Here is a 27,581-nt window from a genome sequence, read left to right as displayed (position 1 = left end):
GCAACAAAGGAAAACTGAAATGACAATTACTTGTAACAGTCAAAAACCTGTGCGTCTTGAAAAAGAAACCAAGGAATGTGTCTTTTCTCCCCCTCACTGGAAATTTGTAATATAATTAAATATATGCCAGCAGATTCTGAAAAAAAAAACCAACACTGAGGCTTTGAAGTTGAGTATAAAACAAATGTTTTCAGAAAATAACGTTCCTTTTCTCAGAAACTGTGAGAATCTTCTATGTGAAAATAGCGCCTTGTTCAGAAGTGCTGTCTTTTGCACTAACAATTCAGCCATCCACTACATTTTCTTAAGCCTCGCTCTCAGACTGTTATCATGCTGCAAAAAGGACTTTAGTGGTAAATATAGAAACGATCTCATCAACAAACAAAAATGCTACATATAGGCTCCAAGCGGACAGCTCAACTACTTCCATTGAAAAGGCCGAACCTTTAGAGTTAACCAAGCCTAGGAAAGGCTTGCTCAGCTTGGGATGGAGCAGGAGCAAGGTGGCTTGAAACTGACCATAAACTTTCAAAACAGTCAGGGACAGCAGAATTACAAGTGAAAGGTTTTGCGAGAAAAAATTTGAATTAAGATTCTCAATTTCTCCAAACTACGTTACACAATGCTTTATAAGGCTTGCATATTCGGGGTTTGACAATAATTTCACAGTGCTTCAGGGATTTGGCAATAATTTCACAGGCCACTGGGTTGCTGTAGGTGGTGCCAGGATGTCTAAACCATCCAATTCCATTATTAAATCGGGTACCATCCATATCATAATCAACTGTATCACTTCATTCCTGCCAAATGTTTGTCTAGTCTGTTCTGAAGACCTGCAAATACTGGAAGCACCAGTCTTACTGACCTCTCTGACCCAGTGGTTGACTGCTTTTGTTTTAATCTAGTTTTTCCTCATACTTACCCTGCCACTACTTCTATCACAGACATGGAAAAAAAAAAGATTACTTTCTTTCTCTTTGTGGCAGCCTTTTATGTAGCCAAAGATTGGCATGTTCACGTGTCCCTGCATTTGTTCATCACCCTGCATGTGTACAGATGATATTTCTGTTCAAATGCAATACTGCACACTCTTGCCTCTGAAGCATTGCGCTTTTCTCAGACCTACTACCTCTTCAATTTGTCAAGATCAATTTTAATCCTAACCTTCTTTTTCAGCATGCTTGAAATTCTCCCTCGCTTGCTATTCGCTTCAAGTTTAACAAGCGTGCTCTTTCTCACCATCACACTTCTCACTGAAAACACCCAATACTGGACCCAAAAGAGACTATTCCAGAATCTACTATGTACATTCCTTCAGCTGTGAAACACTGTCTCACTACACCTTACCACCAACCTTATTTCAGCTGTCATACTTTTCTAATATGATTATGAAAACGCCACGTAAAACTGTACCAGAAACAATACAGCAAAGTCTAGACATACATATAACTAGTACTCCTCTACTAGCCATGCCTGTTACCTTGTCCTAATGGAAATCACACTGATTTGACAATTTAGGATTAACACAAGCTCGTTGCCATTTACTGCAGTGTTTTTGGCATGGCACTTCGCATGGTTTGTTCATAGCTTGCCAGGACATATATTTATTTATTTAGCTGAGAACCAACATTAAGTTGATGGCTGTGTAACTCTTTCCCATTTGAAAAGAACGGCATCAGATTTTTCTAGTTGACTCCACTTGACCTCCACAAGTTTTTACAGATAACCACTAACTGCTCCTGGCTTTTCAACACTTCTCTAACCTGTGTGACACTTTTAAAGCCACTTGTGTTTTTTCTAAAGACATCTTTAAAATCACTTTTACGGATTTGAACCATCTATCTTAACACATTCCTTCCCTATTGAAAGTTGAGGTCCTGCTCCCCTGACACCTTTCTCCCTTTTTTTCCTGTATCTACATACTCCCTCAATGGCTTGTGCATCCTCCCTCAATGGCTTAATGATCTGTGCATGTGGAAATCCTCATTTTGATACATGTGATACACTCCTTTGCTTTATTTCATACAATCTACTTATGCTAAATTTTAACTGTGTAAGTAGCACCGTTAGAAGAATAAAGACTTCATGACATTGTCATTCTGTCCCTCTACTACAACTGTACAGAAAAACTCTGTGAAAGGTATCCAGAGGTTCCTGAAGACAGGCTGCACAAACAGCTCTTTAAAACCTTCACAGGTCTTCTTGTATCTACCTTCAGACAACTGTTCTTCTCTTCACTCAGAATTATAACTACTGATGCTGCTCATATATCACTTGCGACTAAAGTACGCTAAAACCTACGTACACAGAGAAATATGTTGGCTATATAGAGACAGTACAGTTTTAAGGCATCTGATATAGATCAAGTAGAATGGTGTGAATATCTCTCTTTCTCATTTCAGTTTAGCCTCTAGCGGGAGAAAGTCATTACCAGTCGGGAAATGTTGGCAGAGTACTAGCAGAGGACTTGCTACTGACTGGAATAACATGGAGACAGAAAGTATTTCATTAAGTGATGCAAGAAGGTATTTTAAGGAAAACAAGGTGATCCTTTTGGAACTATATATGAACACTGCATTTATTCTTTCCCACATTAAAGACCATTTCCCCAAAGTATAACAGCAGTACAATCATCTCTGGCTTATCAAATTAAAATTTGTTATCTGACTTCTCTAACTACATTTCAGCTGGTTTTATTCATAAAGGACAGTGTTGTACTGTAGCAGTAACCAGAATAAGTTTAAGATTTGCTCTGACACAGCAGAAGAAAACAGTTACAGTGCAGGCAGAATATAATTTTAATTCATAGTTGAGAGATAACATGAGAGGAAGAAGAAAACATAGCTAAATAAGCAAAAAACATGTACATACACAATATAAAATTCAAAAGACATTTTTAGCAACATACTTTATTCTTTCAGTTGACTGTTTCTCCCAATATAGTGTCTACCTATTCCTACTGTAATTAACTCACTAAAAAAAATCAATAAAAATTATTTTATTTTTCTAATTTCTAGCATTTTCTAATTTCTAGCAGATACATAACGTTCTACTGCCTAAAGTCTTTCAAACAGATCTTTCACCTTGCCCAGTCCTTACCTTATCACTTTTTGATGCTCCTGTCTCATTTTTCTCCATACCACGTTTACGTGAGCGCACCACTTGTCCTGAATCATTAGACTTCTGTGTCATTACCAATGCATGCTTCTGCTACAATAAAACGTAACAATGAATTATATTTCACTTGTTAACTATAAAGGAAGAAGGTACCTGGAAGAAGAAACCTTACCTTTGAATCATTTAACTGAGCTTGCATGCTTCTTGCTCGATCTTCTAACTTCTTGTTCTGTTCTTTCGCGTCACTTAACTGAAAGAATCAAAAACCATTCAAATAGCTGTAGATTCAAAACTCACTTTTTGACTTAACCATCACACTGAAATCATTTGATGTGATTGCTAAAAATTCAATTTTTTTCTTCTCAGCATGGACAGTGATAGAAACAAAATCACTGTCCACTTCCTCAACAAATCACGGGATGGCCGAGGTGGGAAGGGACCTCTGGAGACCATCTGGTCCAACCATCTTGTTTAAACAGGGCCACCCAGAGCAGGCTGCCCAGGACCACGTCCAGGCAGCTTGTGAAGATCTTCAAGGACGGGGACTCCTCAACCTCTCCAGGCAACCTCTGCCTGGATAAATAAAATAGTCGTGGCTCTTTGTTGACTTGCGGCCCAACCTTTCCGCTTACAGGGGAAGAATAAGCACAATACCTCTTTAGGGATATAGGCACTACGTATTTGATTACTTCTCATAAAGAAATGACACAAAAAATGGAGTGCATGTTTCAAGAATGGTCTAATGGCCTTGGAAATAGAGAGGGTGAAAGTTTTCTTCTCGCAAGAATGACACTGTTACTGACCATGCTCTGTGAGAAAAGAATACGAGGCAAACTATAACCTCCATTTAAATATAAGTAACGTACTCTATGGATACAACAAACATCCCGATCATCATGTAAGTCCTCTGTGAATACTTCAGTTTGCACAAAAGAGGAGGACAAAGATTTTACTGAGACTAGGAAGCAGATGATTTTCATCAGACTCAAGAGCATCAGAACTGCAATTCACTGAAGGAGCAATGGTCAAAAGAGTTTACGTAGCAATTTGCCTGTCAGCATTTAGGTCAGATTTAAGTCAAGTGAGAAGAAAACTTTAACTCTGTATTATTGTGAACCACTGTCTCAGCGTGTCTTTAAGAACAGAGAAAATATTCCTTTAATTAACACTTTCAAAAATAACTGAAGATACTGAGTAATCATGGAATTAGACATACACACGCTACTTTTTATTTAATAGAATCAGCAGAGCAATTCAGCACAGGGTGGCTTCCATTATAAAATACTTTCTCTCTATCCAATCTCAGTTTGCTTCAGAGGATATGGTTAGTCTTTCCTAAAATCACCTGTTGCTACAGGGTCAGGGGACTAACTCTAATTTCTTTAATACTGGAAAAGATCTGAGAGACTAAATTTCACGTGCTACAAAATGAAGCAGAAAGTAATTACAACCATTCACACAATTCTTGTCTTACAGAAACAAAATCAGCAATTTTGCAAACAACTTGTTCAAACGTTTAAAATTGTTGACTGTAACTTCTAAAGCTACTAATAACAGGAAATAATTAATCTTGCCTGTTTTTTTAGGGATTCATTCTCATCCATCACAGTGTTATACGATGACTTCAGTGTGCTATTTTCCTTACCCACTTCTATCACGGTTTCTCTCATTCGGTTCATTTCTGTCATATATAGCTATAGAAATATCAAATGTTAAAGCATGATTAACAAGAGCGTATTTTAGAAATAATTCTCAACTAAGTTCCATTTTACTGTTAAAATAATAGGACAAACTTCCAAAGATCAAATTTGTAATTCTGCATGGTCCAATCTGCACATACGACCAGTAGTGAAGAAAGCAACATCCACACCACGTATTAAGAAGAAATAGAAAGAAAATGGGAGCCACGGCGTACAGCCTATGGATCTTATTTTTTTTCCAGAAAATACCTAGATCTTCTCAATTGTACATTCCTCAGTTAAGTCACATGTGGGAAAGAACTGTGAATGAAAACAAATGTCAAAGCTTTTGTTTACACTTAGCTTTTCTTCTTAGCATCCATTTTAACCACAAACATGCCCAATTCTCTCTTTCTTGAATCTTTCAAATATTCTAACCATTCACTGATGATAGTTAAGACACTTTAGTTCACCTGTACTTAAACACCTTTCCTGCAATGTCCAGGAATGTATCCAATACTTGTTACATTTCATTGAATTGGAAAAAAAAAAAAAAACCTTGTGAAACTCAACATAGTTATCTTTTAATATAATATTTTATAACATAATTTAATAATATAATTTAATACCAGGACATACCATTAAATTATAAGCAAAAACAGACAAAAAACAGCAACAAAGGAAAACTGAAATGACAATTACTTGTAACAGTCAAAAACCTGTGCGTCTTGAAAAAGAAACCAAGGAATGTGTCTTTTCTCCCCCTCACTGGAAATTTGTAATATAATTAAATATATGCCAGCAGATTCTGAAAAAAAACAACACTGAGGCTTTGAAGTTGAGTATAAAACAAATGTTTTCAGAAAATAACGTTCCTTTTCTCAGAAACTGTGAGAATCTTCTATGTGAAAATAGCGCCTTGTTCAGAAGTGCTGTCTTTTGCACTAACAATTCAGCCATCCACTACATTTTCTTAAGCCTCGCTCTCAGACTGTTATCATGCTGCAAAAAGGACTTTAGTGGTAAATATAGAAACGATCTCATCGACAAAGAAAAATGCTACAGATAGGCTCCAAGCGGACTGCTCAACTACTTCCATTGAAAAGGCCGAACCTTTAGAGTTAACCAAGCCTAGGAAAGGCTTGCTCAGCTTGGGATGGAGCAGGAGCAAGGTGGCTTGAAACTGACCATAAACTTTCAAAACAGTCAGGGACAGCAGAATTACAAGTGAAAGGTTTTGCGAGAAAAAATTTGAATTAAGATTCTCAATTTCTCCAAACTACATTACACAATGCTTTATAAGGCTTGCATAACTATAACAGAAGAAGGTACCTGTAAGAAGAAACCTTACCTTTAAATTATCTAACTGAGCTTGCATGCTTCTTGCTCCATCATCTAACTTCTTGTTCTGTTCGTTCGCGTCACTTAACTGAAAGAATCAAAAACCATTCAAATAGCTGTAGATTCAAAACTCACTTTTTGACTTAACCATCACATTGAAATCATTTGATGTGATTGCTAAATGATTAAAAGTTCAATTTTTTTCTTCTCAGCATGGACAGTGATAGAAACAAAATCACTGTCCACTTCCTCAACAAATCACGGGATGGCCGAGGTGGGAAGGGACCTCTGGAGACCATCTGGTCCAACCATCTTGTTTAAACAGGGCCACCCAGAGCAGGCTGCCCAGGACCACGTCCAGGCAGCTTGTGAAGATCTTCAAGGACGGGGACTCCTCAACCTCTCCAGGCAACCTCTGCCTGGATAAATAAAATAGTCGTGGCTCTTTGTTGACTTGCGGCCCAACCTTTCCGCTTACAGGGGAAGAATAAGCACAATACCTCTTTAGGGATATAGGCACTACGTATTTGATTACTCCTCATAAAGAAATGACACAAAAAATGGAGTGCATGTTTCAAGAATGGTCTAATGGCCTTGGAAATAGAGAGGGTGAAAGTTTTCTTCTCGAAAGAATGACACTGTTACTGACCATGCTCTGTGAGAAAAGAATACGAGGCAAACTATAACCTCCATTTAAATATAAGTAACGTACTCTATGGATACAACAAACATCCCGATCATCATGTAAGTCCTCTGTGAATACTTCAGTTTGCACAAAAGAGAAGGACAAAGATTTTACTGAGACTAGGAAGCAGATGATTTTCATCAGACTCAAGAGCATCAGAACTGCAATTCACTGAAGGAGCAATGGTCAAAAGAGTTTACGTAGCAATTTGCCTGTCAGCATTTAGGTCAGATTTAAGTCAAGTGAGAAGAAAACTTTAACTCTGTATTATTGTGAACCACTGTCTCAGCGTGTCTTTAAGAACAGAGAAAATATTCCTTTAATTAACACTTTCAAAAATAACTGAAGATACTGAGTAATCATGGAATTAGACATACACACGCTACTTTTTATTTAATAGAATCAGCAGAGCAATTCAGCACAGGGTGGCTTTCATTATAAAATACTTTCTCTCTATCCAATCTCAGTTTGCTTCAAAGGATATGGTTAGTCTTTCCTAAAATCACCTGTTGCTACAGGGTCAGAGGACTAACTCTAATTTCTTTAATACTGGAAAAGATCTGAGAGACTAAATTTCACGTGCTACAAAATGAAGCAGAAAGTAATTACAACCATTCACACAATTCTTGTCTTACAGAAACAAAATCAGCAATTTTGCAAACAACTTGTTCAAACGTTTAAAATTGTTGACTGTAACTTCTAAAGCTACTAATAACAGGAAATAATTAATCTTGCCTGTTTTTTTAGGGAATCATTCTCATCCATCACAGACTTAAATGATGACTTCAGTTTACTATTTTCCTCAGCCACTCCTCTCAAGGTTTCTTTCATTCGGTTCATTTCGGTACCAGGTTGCTATAGAAATATCAAATGTTAAAGCATGATTAACAAGAGCGTATTTTAGAAATAATTCTCAACTAAGTTCCATTTTCCTGTTAAAATAACAGGACAAACTTCCAAAGATCAAATTTGTAATTCTGCATGGTCCAATCTGCACATACAACCAGTAGTGAAGAAAGCAACATCCACACCACGTATTAAGAAGAAATAGAAAGAAAATGGGAGCCACGGCGTACAGCCTATGGATCTTATTTTTTTCCAGAAAATACCTAGATCTTCTCAATTGTACATTCCTCAGTTAAGTCACATGTGGGAAAGAACTGTGAATGAAAACAAATGTCAAAGCTTTTGTTTACACTTAGCTTTTCTTCTTAGCATCCATTTTAACCACAAACATGCCCAATTCTCTCTTTCTTGAATCTTTCAAATATTCTAACCATTCACTGATGATAGTTAAGACGCTTTAGTTCACCTGTACTTAAACACCTGTCCTGCAATGTCCAGGAATGTATCCAATACTTGTTACATTTCATTGAATTGGAAAAAAAAAAAAAAACCTTGTGAAACTCAACATAGTTATCTTTTAATATAATATTTTATAACATAATTTAATAATATAATTTAATACCAGGACATACCATTAAATTATAAGCAAAAACAGACAAAAAACAGCAACAAAGGAAAACTGAAATGACAATTACTTGTAACAGTCAAAAACCTGTGCGTCTTGAAAAAGAAACCAAGGAATGTGTCTTTTCTCCCCCTCACTGGAAATTTGTAATATAATTAAATATATGCCAGCAGATTCTGAAAAAAAAACAACACTGAGGCTTTGAAGCTGAGTATAAAACAAATGTTTTCAGAAAATAACGTTCCTTTTCTCAGAAACTGTGAGAATCTTCTATGTGAAAATAGCGCCTTGTTCAGAAGTGCTGTCTTTTGCACTAACAATTCAGCCATCCACTACATTTTCTTAAGCCTCGCTCTCAGACTGTTATCATGCTGCAAAAAGGACTTTAGTGGTAAATATAGAAACGATCTCATCGACAAAGAAAAATGCTACAGATAGGCTCCAAGCGGACTGCTCAACTACTTCCATTGAAAAGGCCGAACCTTTAGAGTTAACCAAGCCTAGGAAAGGCTTGCTCAGCTTGGGATGGAGCAGGAGCAAGGTGGCTTGAAACTGACCATAAACTTTCAAAACAGTCAGGGACAGCAGAATTACAAGTGAAAGGTTTTGCGAGAAAAAATTTGAATCAAGATTCTCAATTTCTCCAAACTACATTACACAATGCTTTATAAGGCTTGCATAACTATAACAGAAGAAGGTACCTGTAAGAAGAAACCTTACCTTTAAATTATCTAACTGAGCTTGCATGCTTCTTGCTCCATCATCTAACTTCTTGTTCTGTTCGTTCGCGTCACTTAACTGAAAGAATCAAAAACCATTCAAATAGCTGTAGATTCAAAACTCACTTTTTGACTTAACCATCACACTGAAATCATTTGATGTGATTGCTAAATGATTAAAAGTTCAATTTTTTTCTTCTCAGCATGGACAGTGATAGAAACAAAATCACTGTCCACTTCCTCAACAAATCACGGGATGGCCGAGGTGGGAAGGGACCTCTGGAGACCATCTGGTCCAACCATCTTGTTTAAACAGGGCCACCCAGAGCAGGCTGCCCAGGACCACGTCCAGGCAGCTTGTGAAGATCTTCAAGGACGGGGACTCCTCAACCTCTCCAGGCAACCTCTGCCTGGATAAATAAAATAGTCGTGGCTCTTTGTTGACTTGCGGCCCAACCTTTCCGCTTACAGGGGAAGAATAAGCACAATACCTCTTTAGGGATATAGGCACTACGTATTTGATTACTTCTCATAAAGAAATGACACAAAAAATGGAGTGCATGTTTCAAGAATGGTCTAATGGCCTTGGAAATAGAGAGGGTGAAAGTTTTCTTCTTGCAAGAATGACACTGTTACTGACCATGCTCTGTGAGAAAAGAATACGAGGCAAACTATAACCTCCATTTAAATATAAGTAACGTACTCTATGGATACAACAAACATCCCGATCATCATGTAAGTCCTCTGTGAATACTTCAGTTTGCACAAAAGAGAAGGACAAAGATTTTACTGAGACTAGGAAGCAGATGATTTTCATCAGACTCAAGAGCATCAGAACTGCAATTCACTGAAGGAGCAATGGTCAAAAGAGTTTACATAGCAATTTGCCTGTCAGCATTTAGGTCAGATTTAAGTCAAGTGAGAAGAAAACTTTAACTCTGTATTATTGTGAACCACTGTCTCAGCGTGTCTTTAAGAACAGAGAAAATATTCCTTTAATTAACACTTTCAAAAATAACTGAAGATACTGAGTAATCATGGAATTAGAAATACACATACTACTTTTTATTTAATAGAATCAGCAGAGCAATTCAGCACAGGGTGGCTTCCATTATAAAATACTTTCTCTCTATCCAATCTCAGTTTGCTTCAAAGGATATGGTTAGTCTTTCCTAAAATCACCTGTTGCTACAGGGTCAGGGGACTAACTCTAATTTCTTTAATACTGGAAAAGATCTGAGAGACTAAATTTCACGTGCTACAAAATGAAGCAGAAAGTAATTACAACCATTCACACAATTCTTGTCTTACAGAAACAAAATCAGCAATTTTGCAAACAACTTGTTCAAACGTTTAAAATTGTTGACTGTAACTTCTAAAGCTACTAATAACAGGAAATAATTAATCTTGCCTGTTTTTTTAGGGAATCATTCTCATCCATCACAGAGTTAAATGATGACTTCAGTCTACTATTTTCCTCAGCCACTCCTCTCAAGGTTTCTTTCATTCGGTTCATTTCGGTATCATGTTGCTATAGAAATATCAAATGTTAAAGCATGATTAACAAGAGCGTATTTTAGAAATAATTCTCAACTAAGTTCCATTTTACTGTTAAAATAATAGGACAAACTTCCAAAGATCAAATTTGTAATTCTGCATGGTCCAATCTGCACATACAACCAGTAGTGAAGAAAGCAACATCCACACCACGTAGTAAGAAGAAACAGAAAGAAAAATGGGAGCCATAGGGCTTGCATATTCGGGGTTTTGACGATAATTTCACAGTGCTTCAGGGATTTGGCAATAATTGCACAGGCCACTGGGTTGCTGTAGGTGGTGCCAGGATGTCTAAACCATCCAATTCCATTATTAAATCGGGTACCATCCATATCATAATCAACTGTATCACTTCATTCCTGCCAAATGTTTGTCTAGTCTGTTCTGAAGACCTGCAAATACTGGAAGCACCAGTCTTACTGACCTCTCTGACCCAGTGGTTGACTGCTTTTGTTTTAATCTAGTTTTTCCTCATACTTACCCTGCCACTACTTCTATCACAGACATGGAAAAAAAAAAGATTACTTTCTTTCTCTTTGTGGCAGCCTTTTATGTAGCCAAAGATTGGCATGTTCACGTGTCCCTGCATTTGTTCATCACCCTGCATGTGTACAGATGATATTTCTGTTCAAATGCAATACTGCACACTCTTGCCTCTGAAGCATTGCGCTTTTCTCAGACCTACTACCTCTTCAATTTGTCAAGATCAATTTTAATCCTAACCTTCTTTTTCAGCATGCTTGAAATTCTCCCTCGCTTGCTATTCGCTTCAAGTTTAACAAGCGTGCTCTTTCTCACCATCACACTTCTCACTGAAAACACCCAATACTGGACCCAAAAGAGACTATTCCAGAATCTACTATGTACATTCCTTCAGCTGTGAAACACTGTCTCACTACACCTTACCACCAACCTTACTTCAGCTGTCATACTTTTCTAATATGATTATGAAAACGCCACGTAAAACTGTACCAGAAACAATACAGCAAAGTCTAGACATACATATAACTAGTACTCCTCTACTAGCCATGCCTGTTACCTTGTCCTAATGGAAATCACACTGATTTGACAATTTAGGATTAACACAAGCTCGTTGCCATTTACTGCAGTGTTTTTGGCATGGCACTTCGCATGGTTTGTTCATAGCTTGCCAGGACATATATTTATTTATTTAGCTGAGAACCAACATTAAGTTGATGGCTGTGTAACTCTTTCCCATTTGAAAAGAACGGCATCAGATTTTTCTAGTTGACTCCACTTGACCTCCACAAGTTTTTACAGATAACCACTAACTGCTCCTGGCTTTTCAACACTTCTCTAACCTGTGTGACACTTTTAAAGCCACTTGTGTTTTTTCTAAAGACATCTTTAAAATCACTTTTACGGATTTGAACCATCTATCTTAACACATTCCTTCCCTATTGAAAGTTGAGGTCCTGCTCCCCTGACACCTTTCTCCCTTTTTTTCCTGTATCTACATACTCCCTCAATGGCTTGTGGGAAAGGTTCATATGCACACCTCAAAGGAATTTATATTCTGATCTTATGGTTTAGACGCAGAGTACATATATTAAAGCACTTCTCTTGGCAACCTTCAGAATAACAACCAAAACTTTTTACAAGAGCTACATTCAATAGCAAGTCCCTGCAAGAACGGTGTCAATAATTACCTCCTCTTACACCAAAATCATACCATTTCATTTCTTGCCACAGCCCCCACGTTCGGTTGAACTTCGAGTGTTTTTTTTTTCCAGAAATACTCTTTGCAATTTATTATGTCATAAAATCTCAATGTGTCTTAAAGCCTTCCCAAGAAAATCTACTTCAGAAAGAGCTGATGCAAATATAATCATTTAAGTTACATACAATTAGAGATTCATCACAATTTTTTTCTCTAATAAAGGTCATATAATTTTTGCAGATTTAGAAACAAATTATCTTAATTTCCAGATTTTAACAGGAAAATGTACCTACACATCCCACAATTAAATGCACCATTTTGAACTGGAAACCACACCAAACACCCTAACAACAGTTTGTTACTTTTTATTCTCCATCTTTCATTTTGGGGTTTCAAACGCTTTAAAGAAATAAGCATTATATCCAGCAAACACGTGATGACTTAAGAAAACTACAAGCAAGTTAAAATATATGGGGAGCAATAAGAATCATTACATAAGTTATTGTACCTTATTTATAATTCCAAATCTTGCCTGAACTTCTTTCTCAGCATGTTTTATTGCAGCCAAAGCTGCTTCACGTCTGTCAAGCAATGTTTCTCGCTGAACTAGAAAATATTCTCGTCTCTGAAGTTCCAGTGCATATTGCTCCTGTGCTGAACGCTCTCTCTATGCCAAGGAAAAAAAATGTTGAAACGGCTTCAAAACATATGAAATTATCGATTTATAGTGAACTAGAATTCTTTCCTCTGCAGATATGCTTAGGTTTTGTTTTTAATTGTAGTGTTACACAATAGCTGACTAATTATAAGTATCTTAATGGCCATCTACATTCAGCTTCCTCAAACGCTAACACAAACTACTTTGATTTGTGGCAGGACTGCTTGGCCTTCCAAAATACAAAATTCAACTCTGCATGGCTGTTCGAGCAATAGCTTAGACAACTAAAAGTAGGATTTTGCTTCCAAAACTTTTGGATAATGCTATTATCTGTAAGACAAAAAATAGTCCAGTGCCCTAAACACTAGATTACTATATTGTTTCTTCAGTTAGTGGGAAGCACCCCCAGGAAAGTGGTGAGAAAAAAGATACACACAATTGTTTTGATCTCGTATGGTACAAAAGACAGTCCCAGCAGGAAATCTAGCAAAAGCACAGAAGCTGTTACAGAATAAAACCAATGCAGGCTTGGGAACTCTTTAGTTAGTGGCCCAAGCCTGCTGGTGGATAAACTGTTGGGAGTCATCAGCAGCAGAAAAGGAAAGGCAGAAGGGATGGTCTTCACAGAAGGTCAAGAGGGCAAGCACTCTTGAATGCCCAGAGTGAAGAGAATAGTTTCAGGTGCTGTCAGGAGAAGCAGTGGTTGCAGGTGTTTCTCTCCATGCCCACACTGCATCACAAAACACAACTCTTGGAGTAATAGCACTGCATTCAAACTCCCTGAAGCAGAGCAAATATCTGATCTGATCTAACCCCTACCCAAGTCAGGGCATCATTATCAAATCAGTGAACTAATTTAGGGGAAGAGGTGGATGATGACAGTGATATAGTTAGTAATTTCTGAATTCTCTGTCAAAAGTCAGAATCTTTGTAACATTACTGAGCATTACAAAATGTCTGAGGCCATTACAGTTCCTACCTGGAACTCCTGATAGGTGACACACAATTCGTTATAAATTTGACTGATGTGAGGTAGTATTAGGTCTTGCCTATTGAATTCTTGAGCTTCAGTTCCACTCTCAGTCTTCCCTACCAAACCACCAGTAATATTCTGTTCACCATTTTCTTGTGCACTTTCAGCCAAAGAGGATGGTAAGGTGTTATCTACAGAGAGAGAAAGAACACACTTTACATTAAAAATATCGTCTTAAATAAATAAAGACTGCTGATCCAAAACAGTGAACATGTATTTTAAGCATTTACAGTGACCAGTATAGAGCAAGAAATATTGAAATGAAAAATCTCCTAAAGAATTAAGGAGAAATGCTCAAAGTTTTGTTCCATGACTTTTTTTTGACTCAATCTATGCACAGACTGAAACATGATGTAGCCAAAGTTTCCTTTTTGTTATGGCTTCAGGAAAGTGATTAACTGCTGACTAGACCCTGACCTAAGCCAATTAGGCCAGTCAATTGATTTAAGCTAACTGAATGGGACTTAAAAAACTACTGGACATGGCATGAGAAATTGCTAGACAAAGAATCACAAGATGGTTTGGGTTGGAAGGGACCTTAACCACCACCCAGTTCCAAACCCCCTGCCATGGGCAGGGACACCTCCCACCAGACCAGGTTGCTCAAAGCCCCACCCAGCCTGGCCTTAAACACTTCCGGGGATGGGGCACCCACAGCTTCTCTGAGAAACCTATGCCAGTGCCTCACCATCCTCTGAGTCAAGAATTTCTTCTGTATGTCTAATCTAAACCTACCCTCTTACAGTTTAAAGCCATTCCCCTAGATTTCACAAACAGTTAAATAACCAAAATTGTCAGATAACTGAAGGGAAGTATTGGGATCTTCTAGGGAATGAAATGTTGTAAGCCCAACTGCATACTGGTACCACATAAGGCAAAGATTACTTCGGTGATGATAGCAGAAATAGAAATTTGGGTACAAAAAAAATCAGAAACATCCAGACACAATCCTGGGCAACTGTGTCTAGGATGCTTGAGCAGTCTGGACAAGGTGACCTCTTGTTTGGACAAGGTGACCTCTTGTTTGGACAAGATGACCTCTTGTTTGGACAAGATGACCTCTTGAGGTCCCTTTCAATCTCAACCTTTCTGTGATTCTGTGAAAACTCAGGGCAATGGGGAAAAAGTAGTTAAGGATAGGTTGTGGATGGCAGGCAACTGAGGAAGAGAAAAGGGCAGACAACCAGAAGCAGCATCAAGAAAAAGGAAAAAGGTTAACAGATAAGAAATGATGTAATCAGGGCTAAGGGGTGGTACACCACCACAAGAGACAGTCCTATGGTTTATGGCCCAAGAAAAATTACACTAATTAACATAATACGCAAAATTTACATATCTAAACTATATGCAGAAGTTGGGTGCACAAAGGTATTTTGTATGAAGCAGAAGTCCTGTTCAATATCTGTCTCAGAGGCTTAACTTACCGACTAAGTTGAAAGCCAAGTTTCCGGAGTATTTGGACGCCTGATACGCAAACAAGTCTGAAGCAGTGCCTAAACAAAGTGAGAAGATTTGGTTTTCTATCAAACAGGATGGGAAAGTCAAATGTTTTTCTAGTCCTTTAGGGAAAACATTTCTAATGTCATGTAGTCAACAAGAATAAACTGCAGAAGTCTCTACAATATTCTTCCCTTCCCGTATATTTAAAGTTTGCACATCACTTCTCAGAATGACAGTAATTATATTGAAAAAAAAGACATCTCAAGCCTGCAATACATGAACATTGCCTGTGCTGGAATCTGGCTCTTCAGCTGACTGCACGTGCGCTATAGCCTCATCAGCTGATTCAGTTGGTTCTCCTTTAGTTGTAGGCACTATATCAGTAGAACTGGTGACATCATTCTCCTGAGATTAATAAGGAGTAAAGCAATAAAAAAAATAAGCAAGAAGGAGCCTAATATTCAAACCACTTTAAGTCAGGACAGTAAGGACAGTCATAATGAAGAACTCTCCCCCCCCCCCCACAGTGCTATCAGTTTCTTTAACTACAACAGCAGTACTGAAGATGCCACGAAATAGGCACCATATTAAGTTCCCTGACTCCCACTCCGCTACAGCCCTTCTAATGCTTCAGAACTGCTCATTACTCCGTTCAACGGATATTTTCAGGAAACTCTGGACAAAAACAAGCTGTGCATCTATGCAACTATGCCTCCTAGAGACAACATAGGTGGCAACAAATTCTACTGAAATTAAGGTGGGTTCAATCTGGAAACAACTAGAAACCAGGGGCCCACACTAGATGAAATTAAAGATGGCCACCTCAATTCGCATTAAAAAAAGTTGTAAACAGCTAGGGAAAAAAATTGTTATTGGAAGCTTTCTGACAGTTTTCTTAATTTCTTTCCTGACGCTTACCACACATTGGACACTAACTTTACAAGAGACCCAAGTACCTCTGAAGCAGTATGCTTCCACAAAGATGCAATTTCTCTTTGAAATCTCTCTGAAATCAATTAATTCTTGCATACATGTTCAGAGGGACATTACTAGCCAAAGCTGTTTATATTAGGAAAACAGCTGCACCTCCTTTCTCTCCCTGAGAAACTTCAGATCTGAACCTCAGTTCCAGTGTCAAAGACTTGAGGCACAGTCAGAGGATTCAAATAACTTTTCCCCAATACATGTTTTATTCCCCACAAAGCGAAAAGTATCAGGTCTTACGAGTGTGAAAATACTTCTACAAATTCAATGACAAAAAGTTGTATAGAAATTTAGTTCATACTTCAGTGTTTTCAATTTTAATTTCTGTCTGAGAGTCTTCTGGATTATCACCCTTAGTATTACCACTAGCACCAGACACAGATGGAGAAGGAACCATCAGAGTTTCTCCTTTAGCCTTCTCCTCAGGAGCTGTTTTCTTTTCCTGAGCAGTAACACATTCTCCTTCAGTTTTCAAGTCAGTTTTGCCTGTGATGTCTCCTGCAAAGAATAAAAATTAATAGAAAAGAGCTGGTAAGGCAGCTGACTACTGAGGTAATTTTGGGCAACTATGTTATCAAATAACACCGTGATACACGGGACAACGTAAAGTACGACTTCAGGAACTTTTCAAATAGCATCATTATTGAAAGAGCGGAAGGGTAATTCCGCTCAGGGTGGCTAAAGAATTGTCATTTTGCAATACCTGGTTTTCTATTGCTATCAGAGTTTCCATGCAACGATGTGAAGTTCAATCTTGCAACTGCCACTACTGCTAGCTTCCTTCAACATTTACTTATATTTCTGATAGCCCAATATCTACCACCTCTTTCTAGCACATAGAACCACACATCCTCAAAAAACAGACCTCCTTTGTTACAGTATCTATCCAGATACCCACTTATGCAACACTAAAGTTAGAGGCACTTCCAAAATAACCATTAGCATGAAAGCAAGCAAATTCTGTCTTCTGCACTTGTATTATTACTCTTATTATTAGGGTTAGTTGGCTGTCTGTCTCCACTTCCATACCCACTTTCAAGGGAATTTAGCAAGTATTCTTCTAAGGCTAAAACTTTCCATAAGAGACACAGCTACACTGATTCACAGTCTGCTCCAGTCGTGGCAGCACTTTCAAACATTTGCAGTGAATTAATGGTAGCTGGTCATCTTCACGATGTTTAGACTTCCCTGAGTTAGCTGAACAACAGCTCACCCCTTCTCTCCACCCGCGGCCAGTTTTCAATACTTAAACTGACAAATGACATCTGATTTACAGACTTATAATACCTGTTAATGCAGCTAGCTACTTAAAAAAAAACAAACCAGTTTTTTCATTTATATTATAGAATCATCTGGCAATCAATTGCATAAGCGTTTAATATTTCTTTTTAAAACGTATGTTATAATTGCATTAAGTATGTCTGGACCTCCTAAACATTCTAAAGGAACAAAACATATTAAAGGAAAGGTTAAACCTCTATGTTAAAAGTATATTTTAACTGATTATTATATTTCTAAACTGAACAGAAATGCATTTAATAGAAACTAATAAAATTGCGTGTTGTACTTTGCACAATATTTGAAACTCAGTATTTATTACCTGTTTCCACACACATACCTGTATTTTGAAATGCATCAGTTCCAGAACAATTAATGGTCTTGTCTTCTATTCCTAGACCTCTTCCACTTCCAGTGAATTCTGACTTTGAATAATCAAAACATTTGGATAAAGACATAGCTGTCTTTTCCAGTAAGCTGCCTATGTCATCTGCAGAATATATAAAATAACAATAATTATATTTTGCATTTGAGAAGCTGACATTGAGAAATCATCAAGGACTTATTAGAAATGCTTGTCACGTAGTCACGTATATTACAGGAATCAAAAAATGCTGAAATGATCTGACAAATGAATAAATTATTGTAATAGCTTAAACCGATGGAAGTATTATTTAGTTTTCAGACCAAATTTGTCTTTCTGAAGTTTCACAGCTTGCCTTCATATACTAATTTATCTGTAAGTGAAGTCTAATAATACACTGTTTTTCCCTGCTGTCCATATGCAGTAGCAACACGCATTTCCCAAGAAACCCAAAGACATTCTAAATTTTAGATACATATCTTTAAATTAAAGTCAAATGTATGCAATATGAGAAGGACTGCTACCAACTACTTCAAGCAAGACTTAAACACAGAAAGGCCGGGAGACATTTCTTCAAGCATTCTTTGTGTTCCTCATGCAGTAGTTAATATTCCCAAGCTGGCTCCCAAATATCAGAAATCCCCGTTCAAGAGTGTCTACTTATTTAAAATGAAAAAATAAAAGTACTTAAAATAAACTTAGGAATAATACAGTTTTAGTGCGCATTTATCTCGAAAAAGACATCCAAGCACCATTGTTTGGTATTACCATCGTATATTTTGGAGCCTTCACCTTGATATTTCTTTTGCGTTGGTCCTGAAAGGTTATCGTACAAGAAAGCACAAAGACATTTAGCATAACCAGGATTTTCAGTGACAATGTATGTCACGACTTGCTTATTTAGCAGCTAAAATGCCTTGTTACAGAACTCTTATTATAAATTGTACCACTGAAAATGGAAGTGTTTTTTTTTTTTTCTGCAGCATATACATGTCAATGACAACCATTCATATAAACATCATAGAATATCCGAGTTGGTAGGGACCAAGAAGGATCATCGAGTCCAACTTCTAAAGAAGCAAATGTATTCCTCACAGACTGATAAGGCAATACTGATAGTGTTACATGTAAAAACATTTGAGATACCATCAGATACAGTGATGAGGGTGACACAAAATAAGGGCATAAAAACAGAATTAGATAATCATGTAAACAGCTCCATCTATCCTCACATCTAGGCTTTTCATATCAATGTTTCTAGCTCTACTTTTTCCTTTTAACTTGTAGTCACATACTGAAAAAAAAAAGAATGACAGAAGGGTTCGGAGGTTGGACTCGATGATCTTGAGGTCTCTTCCAACCTAGAAATCTGTGATACTGTTAGATTATATGCAAAATCAGTTAAGCATACATTAGAAGAGATCAGACTTGAAGCAGTTTTCATCATCTTAGTTGTATTTCACTGCCTCTCTCTGCTATCCTTTAAAAGCAATTAACTACAATATTTTCTTAAATACTGCTTTATAACAAAGTAACAAAAAGCTTTGGAGAAACCAATCTAGCATTTTCTCTCATGCAAGCCTTACACTTTAAAGTCTCAGCAATAGCTTTCTAAAGATCAGTTTTGAAAACTACTTGTTGTTCCAGAAAGACAATTCTGTAACTTAAAGGAGAATGTTTCTCAGGAAGAACACAGCATCAACAGCACCACCAAATGCTACCTGAGTTCTATTAAAAGGAAACAGGACAAGTTGTTCTGGAGGAAGTAAGGCCAGATACATCCAGATTTTAGCTGTTAAAGAACAGAAATCTTCACCTCACGTTTGGGAGGGCTCCCGATCCTAGACAGCAATCATTAAAATGGCAAGATACTGAGGAGGTTCGACTTTTCAGAAAAAAAAATCTGAATTCATTTAATGATTCCCAGGACCCATCTGAACCCCCAACCCAACTATGTGTCTAGCCCAAATCCAGCTTGCTGTCTCTCTCAATCTCTGATTGCTTGTGGGTGTTTTTACAAGATACAACTTCCCTCGCAGCACGAGTTTGGATGCTTACTGTCTGTCTATCCTCTGAGCACACTGCAAGCATTTGACCCATGGAACACCAGTGCAAGAGAACAACCCTAACACTTGTCTCAGATAAAAGACAAAATTAAAGTGTCTTCCTATAGAGTGTCAAAGGCTTTTGAAACACAAACATGGGAGGGGTCTTTGTTGCTAGACTATGGACAGATCAATTTCCTAATCCACCATGCAGAGCCATAAATGCTTGTGTCAGTACTAATGGAAACTGAAGAATCATAATCCACTTCATTTATTCATACTGGTGCAATGGACCTTGCCTTCTCTGGTGCTTTACATTAACATGTAACATTGCAAGGGAAATGATAGCCATCGTAAATTGGTCTGGTCCCTGTGGCAGTCTCTTATGAACTACGGGCTTGATTCTTTGCTTGGCTAGATATGAAAGTTTCCTGCTCCTTGAAAAAGCCTGACCACTAGGCTTCAGGAAAACTCACTAACACTGCCAGCACGTTTTAACGGCAGCAATTGCTGTAGCAGCAGGAGATAGGAAAGAAATGAGTTATGCATATGCTTCATACATGACTTAAAACTTCTAAGACGATCCAAGTGTTACTACACCCAACCGGCAGATGAGTTTTATGAGTTTTAAGCAAAAACGAAGCACCAAGCCGCTCAGGCTGCATTTTGGGGATGCTTACAACCTGGGACGGCAGATTGCTGGGGAAAGAACAAGTTCAGACCAGGATGAGACCCCAGGGTTCTGGATCCCACCCGCCCGTTCCACCACGCGGCTCCACGGCGGCCGCAGCCCCTCGGGGCAGGCAGAGGACCGGCTTCCCGCTGCCTTTTCCCCCGGCCCTCTCAACGCCCGCCCCGGATCCCCGGGCCTCGCCACGGCTGCGCCCGCCCTCACTGCGGCCCTGCGCGCAGGCGCAGGAGGCGGCGCTGGCGGCGCCCGTTGGGGCCGGGGCCGCTGGGCTGAGGGGCCGCGGCGGGCGGAGCGTGGTTAAGGGGAACAACGCCGACTCCTCCTCCCGTTTTGTGGAACTGAAACACGGGAGAGCACAGGAGCGGCTTACTGTTGGGTTACAGCTCAATATAATGGAAACACGGGTCAAGTTTGTGCGCTAGGGGCTTACAGTGTAATGCTTATGTAAGCAGCATTCCCTCGAGAGGCTGAGGGAAGGGTTACTCTCGCTTTCCTCAGAAAAAAAGCATGACAGAAATATGTAGTGTCTATTATCATCTCTAACTTATATACAAATGGTTATTTTGAAAAAATACTGACAGTCCTGGCGCTGAGATGTAAGGTGGAAGTTAAAATAACTTACCCATGCACATTCACCCCTCTATACCACAGCTTTCCAGATAACACTCAAGTAGACAGTTGTCACTAAATGTTACCAGCCACTTTAACATACCAGATACAAAAAAAATGTGTGGGTCTGGAAGGTAATTTCCCAAGCAAGTATGAACTAAATCCTGTGTCCAAGACTGCGCATAAGAACTGCTCTTTACCTTTCAAAATACTCAAGTGCCAAAGAGCCTGCAGACAGCACAAATAGCATCCACCTGACCAGCACCTGACCAGCTGCCTCAGCTTGCTCACTGCTCATCAAAACGAGCATGCTTCATGAACATGCTGCAGTGAGCTTCATGAGCTCACTGCTCACAAAGTTTCGAAGGCCTTCACTTTACTGACCATCAATTAGCACAGATAGATTATCAACATCAATTAGCATGCAATTAGCATGTTCAAAATAAGTATGCAACACATTATGCAAATTGCTTTTCAACAAGCCAAAGTGAAGACAATAGTTATTTTAACAAGACTAAGATTTAATTTTTAAAATTTGACATTCAATACAAATATGTCATGATAACACAAATACACCCAAAATATGCCAGTGTCTGAACTTATTTAACATGCAAAAAAATCAATTAGAACACAAAAAACAACCATAAGCTGTAATTTTACATTTATACATCAGAAGTGTCCTTTTTAGAGAAGCGTCCTTTTTAGAGAAGCTGAAATAATTAATCAATAACATCTAAATACTAATTTATACTGCTAGAACATCTGTATACTCAAAAGCCAGAATTCTATATTTGCCCACAGTCTGTAATGACAACTCTTCCACTTACTAACCCTTTGGGAGAACCAAAGGATTCGATCTTTTTCACAACATCCATTCCATCTTTCACAAAACCAAACACCACATGTTTAAAGTCCAAGTGTTCTGCTTTTTTGAGAGTTATGAAGAACTGAGAGTTATTTGTATCCCGACCCCTATTTGCCATTGACAGCAATCCAGGACCAGTGTGCTTCACCTCAAAGTTCTCATCTTCAAATGTATCTCCATAAATTGACCGTCCACCTGTTCCATCATGGTTAGTTATATCACCTCTCTTAAAAAAAAAAGGCACAGCATTTATTCAAATCCCAAAACACCAACCAATAGCACAGTTACATTCTCTTCCAAAATAGAAGAGTTTCCATTCAAAAAACACAGGTAAAACCTCATTCTTAGTTATCACAAGTACCATATTTACTTGTATATAAGGCTTTCCAGCTTCAGCAGCTTTGCTCATGGTAAAAAAGCATTACTGGGATGTTTCTCATTTATTCTGAACACAGCATTTTATCTTCCTGTTCCACATGGCAACTACTCTAAGCTGGTCATTTCCACTGTCTGCTTCCTGCTTCACTCGGCCCTTACAACTGGCAACCACAATTCTCTCTATTCTCAGTCCCTGCAGGCACGAAACTGACCACCCAAAAAAGGTCATGTTACCACTGATCAGTACTTTCCTGTTTCTGTGCAGAAAGTTTAAAGAAAAGAACAATAAAGGTCATACTTCAGATTCAGTTAATACCCAATCAAGACTGGAGAGTTTTTTACTCTGATGACAAGCCATTCGTATATTACTATCCATTTCTGAATGTGGAAAAGATTGTGCCCTGTCTTGAGGGATGTAGCGTTATGCAAAAGCACTATTGTAGCATGTAAGGAATTTGGATTATTTTACCTGTTTTAAGCCATTATACCTCATATTGAATATTTGGAAGAATTTTTGGAGTGAAGGGAAGGTATACGTGAGCAGATATCAATCTCCTAAACCTTCAGAAATTATGGAGAACTTGCTAGTGCTACTAAATGCACACAAAGATTTAACAGCAATGCTGCTCACATCGGGATTCACGAGCAATGCAGGAGGATATACTCAGTTTTCATTAAGAGTTTTTAGGACAAAGCCACTGCATGATACGAGAAATAGAAGACCTTTTTAGACTGAAATTGGAGTATCTAAAATATATGGAATATTGATTTTGCAGTGCAGGTCATCTGAAATATAAAGTGTTCTTCAAAAGGTGGAAAGTAAGTGTTCTTAGCAGGTGAGCATATGGAAGCTCCTCTCTTTGGAAAGAGACGGCTCTGAATGTTCGTTTTGGGAAGCCTTACTTTCCTTGCTGCTTCTGTTCAGCAACAGGCCCCTTGTCTGTGGGAAGAAGAAATCTCTATCTCCATTATTTCTTCTACACTAAAATGGCAGCACTAATCAACACTAAAGCATCAGGCAGCTGGCAAACACAGTTAAAGAGCATTCAGCTTAGGGCAGTACATGCTGCTTACACCATTGCTCATCTCCTTGCAGGGAAAGGAGAAGAGTATCTTGGACTCTAGATTTGTGCTGCCACCGAGCATGTGCTATCCTGTGATTTTTGTAGTGGCACTGTTAGACCAGATGGGTTTCGTTCCCTCAAGAAGTCTTCACGTTATGCCTACCTGACACACAAAGTCAGAAACTATTCTGTGAAATTTGGTGTTCTTGAATCCAAATCCTCTCTCTCCTGTGCACAGGGCCCTGAAATTTTCAGCTGTTTGAGGGACAATATTTGAAAACAGCTCCATGGTTACACGTCCTAAAGGTTTGTCATCAGCAGAAACTTCAAAATAAACAATGGGGTTGGTGTCCTTTGACAGTCCTGCTGGCAGTCCCTTCTTCAGTTTTGACAAGCTTTGCTGGCAGTCTTCAAATATCTTCTTGAAAGTAGCAGCCATTTCTTGACTTTTAAACCTCACTGCAAGTTGTTCTACTTTTATTTCTCCATCTGAAAATAAATCCAAGAACAGGTTTCTTTAGCTCTAATTCCAAATAGTCAGATACAAGTAGCTTTTGTTTGGTATAGTCTCCTCAGAAAAAAGCCACACAAAGATCTTTTAAAAAAGTGAAAAAAACACCAAAACAACCCACCTGCATAATCCGTGGCTGTCCAAATTAAAGCATTGTTTGATGTATCTGAAGGTACTAAATTCATTTCTTTGGTGATAACATGGTTTGCACACACTTTAAGAACTTGTTCCCTTCTCATTAGGACTCTGTAACATTTCTTCTGTGTATGGAAGAGGATCTTTATCTCTCCAACACCACGCTCCTTCCACTGAGTAGCATCTCTATCCCATCTATAAAGTTTGGCTCTCTCTTTGAAAAGAATTTCTTCATCTTCTTCTCCTGATTTTACTTCCACCTAGAACACAGCACAGTAGAGTACCTATGATTTCCCAGAACTGCTGCCACCAGCAGGATTACATCTTACACACTTATTATGATTCTGACATATTACAATGGGAAATTATTCCATGTTTTCCTTTCTTGAATGGTTTTGTGCCAACAGCTCTACAGACCTTCATCATACACTGAAATAAAACGCCTGAGCTTTTCAGAATTTAGGAGCCCAATGAGCCCCAGTGTTTGAAATGAATTCTAGCACTGCAACACTACTTCCCTGTGCTGCACGAGGTTTTACCTTTTGTGTGCATTTTTCTTTTTTAAGAAAGCTACCAATTGTTCTGGCATGTTCCCCCGGAAAATTTCATATGTGCCGACTGATGTGCACACTGAGAAGTGAGAATATAGTGCTATTAGCATTCCAGGTGTTACCTTTTCAAGATTGTTAAAGAACTTAACATTTGCATCTGAACAGAATAAATATCAACTGTGAATAGTAAATTGAGGGCTGACAGCTGTATCTCCTTGTCACTTTATGTATGCATATTACCTGTCTCTAACATTCTTTAGTTAAGACATCTTCCAAAGATATGGAAGACTTGAGAGAACTGGAGAAATAAGTGACAGAGAAGCTTTTCTGAAGGGAGAAGTGACATTGAAGGAGAAATGAAACATCAAGTAAGGCAAGAAAGAAAACAACAAGAGTCCTAATATAACAAACAGATGAGGAAAGGCACACAATTTTTTTTAAGAAGGAAGGAAGGCACGTTACAAACTACGTCAGATTAGCTGTTCAAATTATAGGATACTAAATATTGTTTATTTGTGCTGTGGCAGTCTTCTTTAATAATTACACCGATCTGGAATTAAATTTTATTCTTTATAGAAAGACAAGCTATAACCATCTCGAACTTTTTACATCTTGTTATACACACTAAGGCTAAATACCAAATCCAGACACAAGCAACTGCATTAAGCCTCAAGAAGTTACAGAAGGCTACCTTAAGTTAAGCTTTACTGAAGTTTAAGGCTTTACTTCTTGAAAAACTATTTCTTTTTGAATTAAAAATAGTTTCCTTAGCCTTGTGCAGTTAATTGTGCTAGACCTTTAATGCTCAGTGATTCTAGAAGCCTCTCACCTAGCTTAGAGCAAAAATTTCAAATTGGGTGGCTTTCAGAGAACTGAATCTACAAGTCATCAATAAAAAATCCTAACTGAGTTGCATTAGCAGTGACAATTGTTCAAGCCCCCCCAACACACCTTGTTTTTCAAATATGCTATAATAAATCAAATTTACCTTTTAGAAGTTACTTGTACAAATTTTCATGATCTACACTGAGTCAAGATATAACAACCTGAAATTTTGTATCATTAACTGATGCACCAGATACTCTCCCCCAGCGAGAAGTTGTACCACCAGAATTTCAAACAGCAGGAGATTCTACACAGGCAGCACAAGAAAAAAGGACCGAAGCACAACAGACAGAAAGCATAAGAAGTCAAGGAAAGCATTTATAAAAATTTTCTTTGTTAGCAGATATGCTTATCTTAATGTTCTTTTATATTCTGGAAGTTTCTTTACCTCTGGTAAGGAAACAATGGGCTCAAAGTGGATATCATCATTATGTACGACTTCATCACCGCTATCATCTTCATCTGCTTTGCTGGTTGTCTATGCTCCAAATACGGTTGCTCCAGTATTTGCCCACTTGAAATCTTTATCTACAGTTAAGAGACTTGCATTTTAAACATTTTGCTGAGAAGTAAAGTTACACAAATTTACGTAACTTGACAATATGCGGAAGCTTGGTGCACAAAGGTATTTTGTATGAAGCAGAAGTCCTGTTCAGTATCTGTCTCAGATGCTTAACTCACCTTTTGACCCAAAAGCAAAGTCTCCAGAGTTTCTGGAAGCCAGATCTGCAAATGACAATTCTGAGGTATTGCTGAATCCAAATGAGATGGTTTTGTCTTCTATCAAACAAGATGGGAAAGTCAAATGCTTTTCTAATCCTTTAGGGAAAACATTTCCAATGTCATGTAGTCAACAAGAATAAACTGGAGAAGTCTCTACAATATTCTTCCCTTCCCATAAATTTAAAGTTTACTGTCATTCTGAGAAGTGATGTGCAATTATATTTAAAAAGAAGAGATCTCAAGACCTAGTTCAGTTCAGCATGCCACTTCTGTGCAGATCCACAGAGCTTTAATAAGTACTCACATGGCATTTAACAATAAACCAACAGCATTGCTCTGGAGCAGTCTCATTTGACCATATAAGAATTTGAAACACTGAAATACTTTCATTCCCCTTCATGTTTTCACTAGATTGGTACTCACGCTTCAAATTCAATATCGGTACTACATCTGTTCAATGCAACAGCTAGATTAGATAAACTGTTCTACAGGAAAAGCATACTTAAGCTCCTAAAAAGACAACAATATACGTACCCCTGACTTTACCTTGTGTTGACTCTGAAGAATCTGAATTACTTTCTTTTTTAGTTGTCAGGTTTACAGGTTTGTCATCACCTACTGATAAAGCCTGCAATACATTAACATTACCTGTGCTGGAATCTGGCTCTTCAGCTGACTGCACAGGTGCTATAGCCTCATCAGCTGATTCAGTTGGTTCTCCTTTAGTTGTAGGCACTATATCAGTAGAACTGGTGACATCATTCTCCTGAGATTAATAAGGAGTAAAGCAATAAAAAAAATAAGCAAGAAGGAGCCTAATATTCAAACCACTTTAAGTCAGGACAGTAAGGACAGTCATAATGAAGAACTTCCCCCCCCCCCACAGTGCTATCAGTTTCTTTAACTACAACAGCAGTACTGAAGACGCCACGAAATAGGCACCATATTAAGTTCCCTGACTCCCACTCCGCTACAGCCCTTCTAATGCTTCAGAACTGCTCATTACTCCGTTCAACGGATATTTTCAGGAAACTCTGGACAAAAACAAGCTGTGCATCTATGCAACTATGCCTCCTAGAGACAACATAGGTGGCAACAAATTCTACTGAAATTAAGG

The 27,581-nt window shown here is 38.2% G+C and overlaps 1 protein-coding gene across 2 annotated transcripts in view; it reads right to left on the bottom strand.

The window, feature by feature from the left end:
* Positions 1–4,649: 4,649 nt before the first annotated feature.
* LOC310891201 (E3 SUMO-protein ligase RanBP2-like) overlaps positions 4,650–27,581 on the bottom strand; it is a 47,769-nt gene continuing 24,837 nt past the window's right edge. Inside the window, exons 24-32 of one of the 2 annotated variants that reach the window (XM_083853482.1) lie at positions 27,113–27,230; positions 15,366–15,434; positions 13,888–14,072; positions 12,759–12,917; positions 10,424–10,543; positions 9,014–9,091; positions 7,558–7,677; positions 6,148–6,225; positions 4,650–4,811 (exon numbers count right to left, since the gene is read on the bottom strand). In XM_083853482.1, the coding sequence (XP_083709608.1) occupies positions 4,665–4,811; positions 6,148–6,225; positions 7,558–7,677; positions 9,014–9,091; positions 10,424–10,543; positions 12,759–12,917; positions 13,888–14,072; positions 15,366–15,434; positions 27,113–27,230 (1,074 nt within the window). In that variant the 3' untranslated portion in view covers positions 4,650–4,664. Of the gene's footprint in view, positions 4,812–6,147; positions 6,226–7,557; positions 7,678–9,013; positions 9,092–10,423; positions 10,544–12,758; positions 12,918–13,887; positions 14,073–15,365; positions 15,435–21,851; positions 24,149–24,291; positions 24,566–26,129; positions 26,270–26,422; positions 26,522–27,112; positions 27,231–27,581 lie in introns of those variants that run through there. The other variant, XR_014577475.1, reaches the window with a different exon arrangement.

The sequence above is a fragment of the Anser anser genome (assembly GCF_964211835.1).
Source record: "Anser anser genome assembly, contig: HAP1_SCAFFOLD_262, whole genome shotgun sequence".
NCBI classification, from domain to species: domain Eukaryota; kingdom Metazoa; phylum Chordata; class Aves; order Anseriformes; family Anatidae; genus Anser; species Anser anser.
Note: the sequence above shows the minus strand (reverse complement) of the source record. Positions and strands in the feature narration are given on the sequence as shown.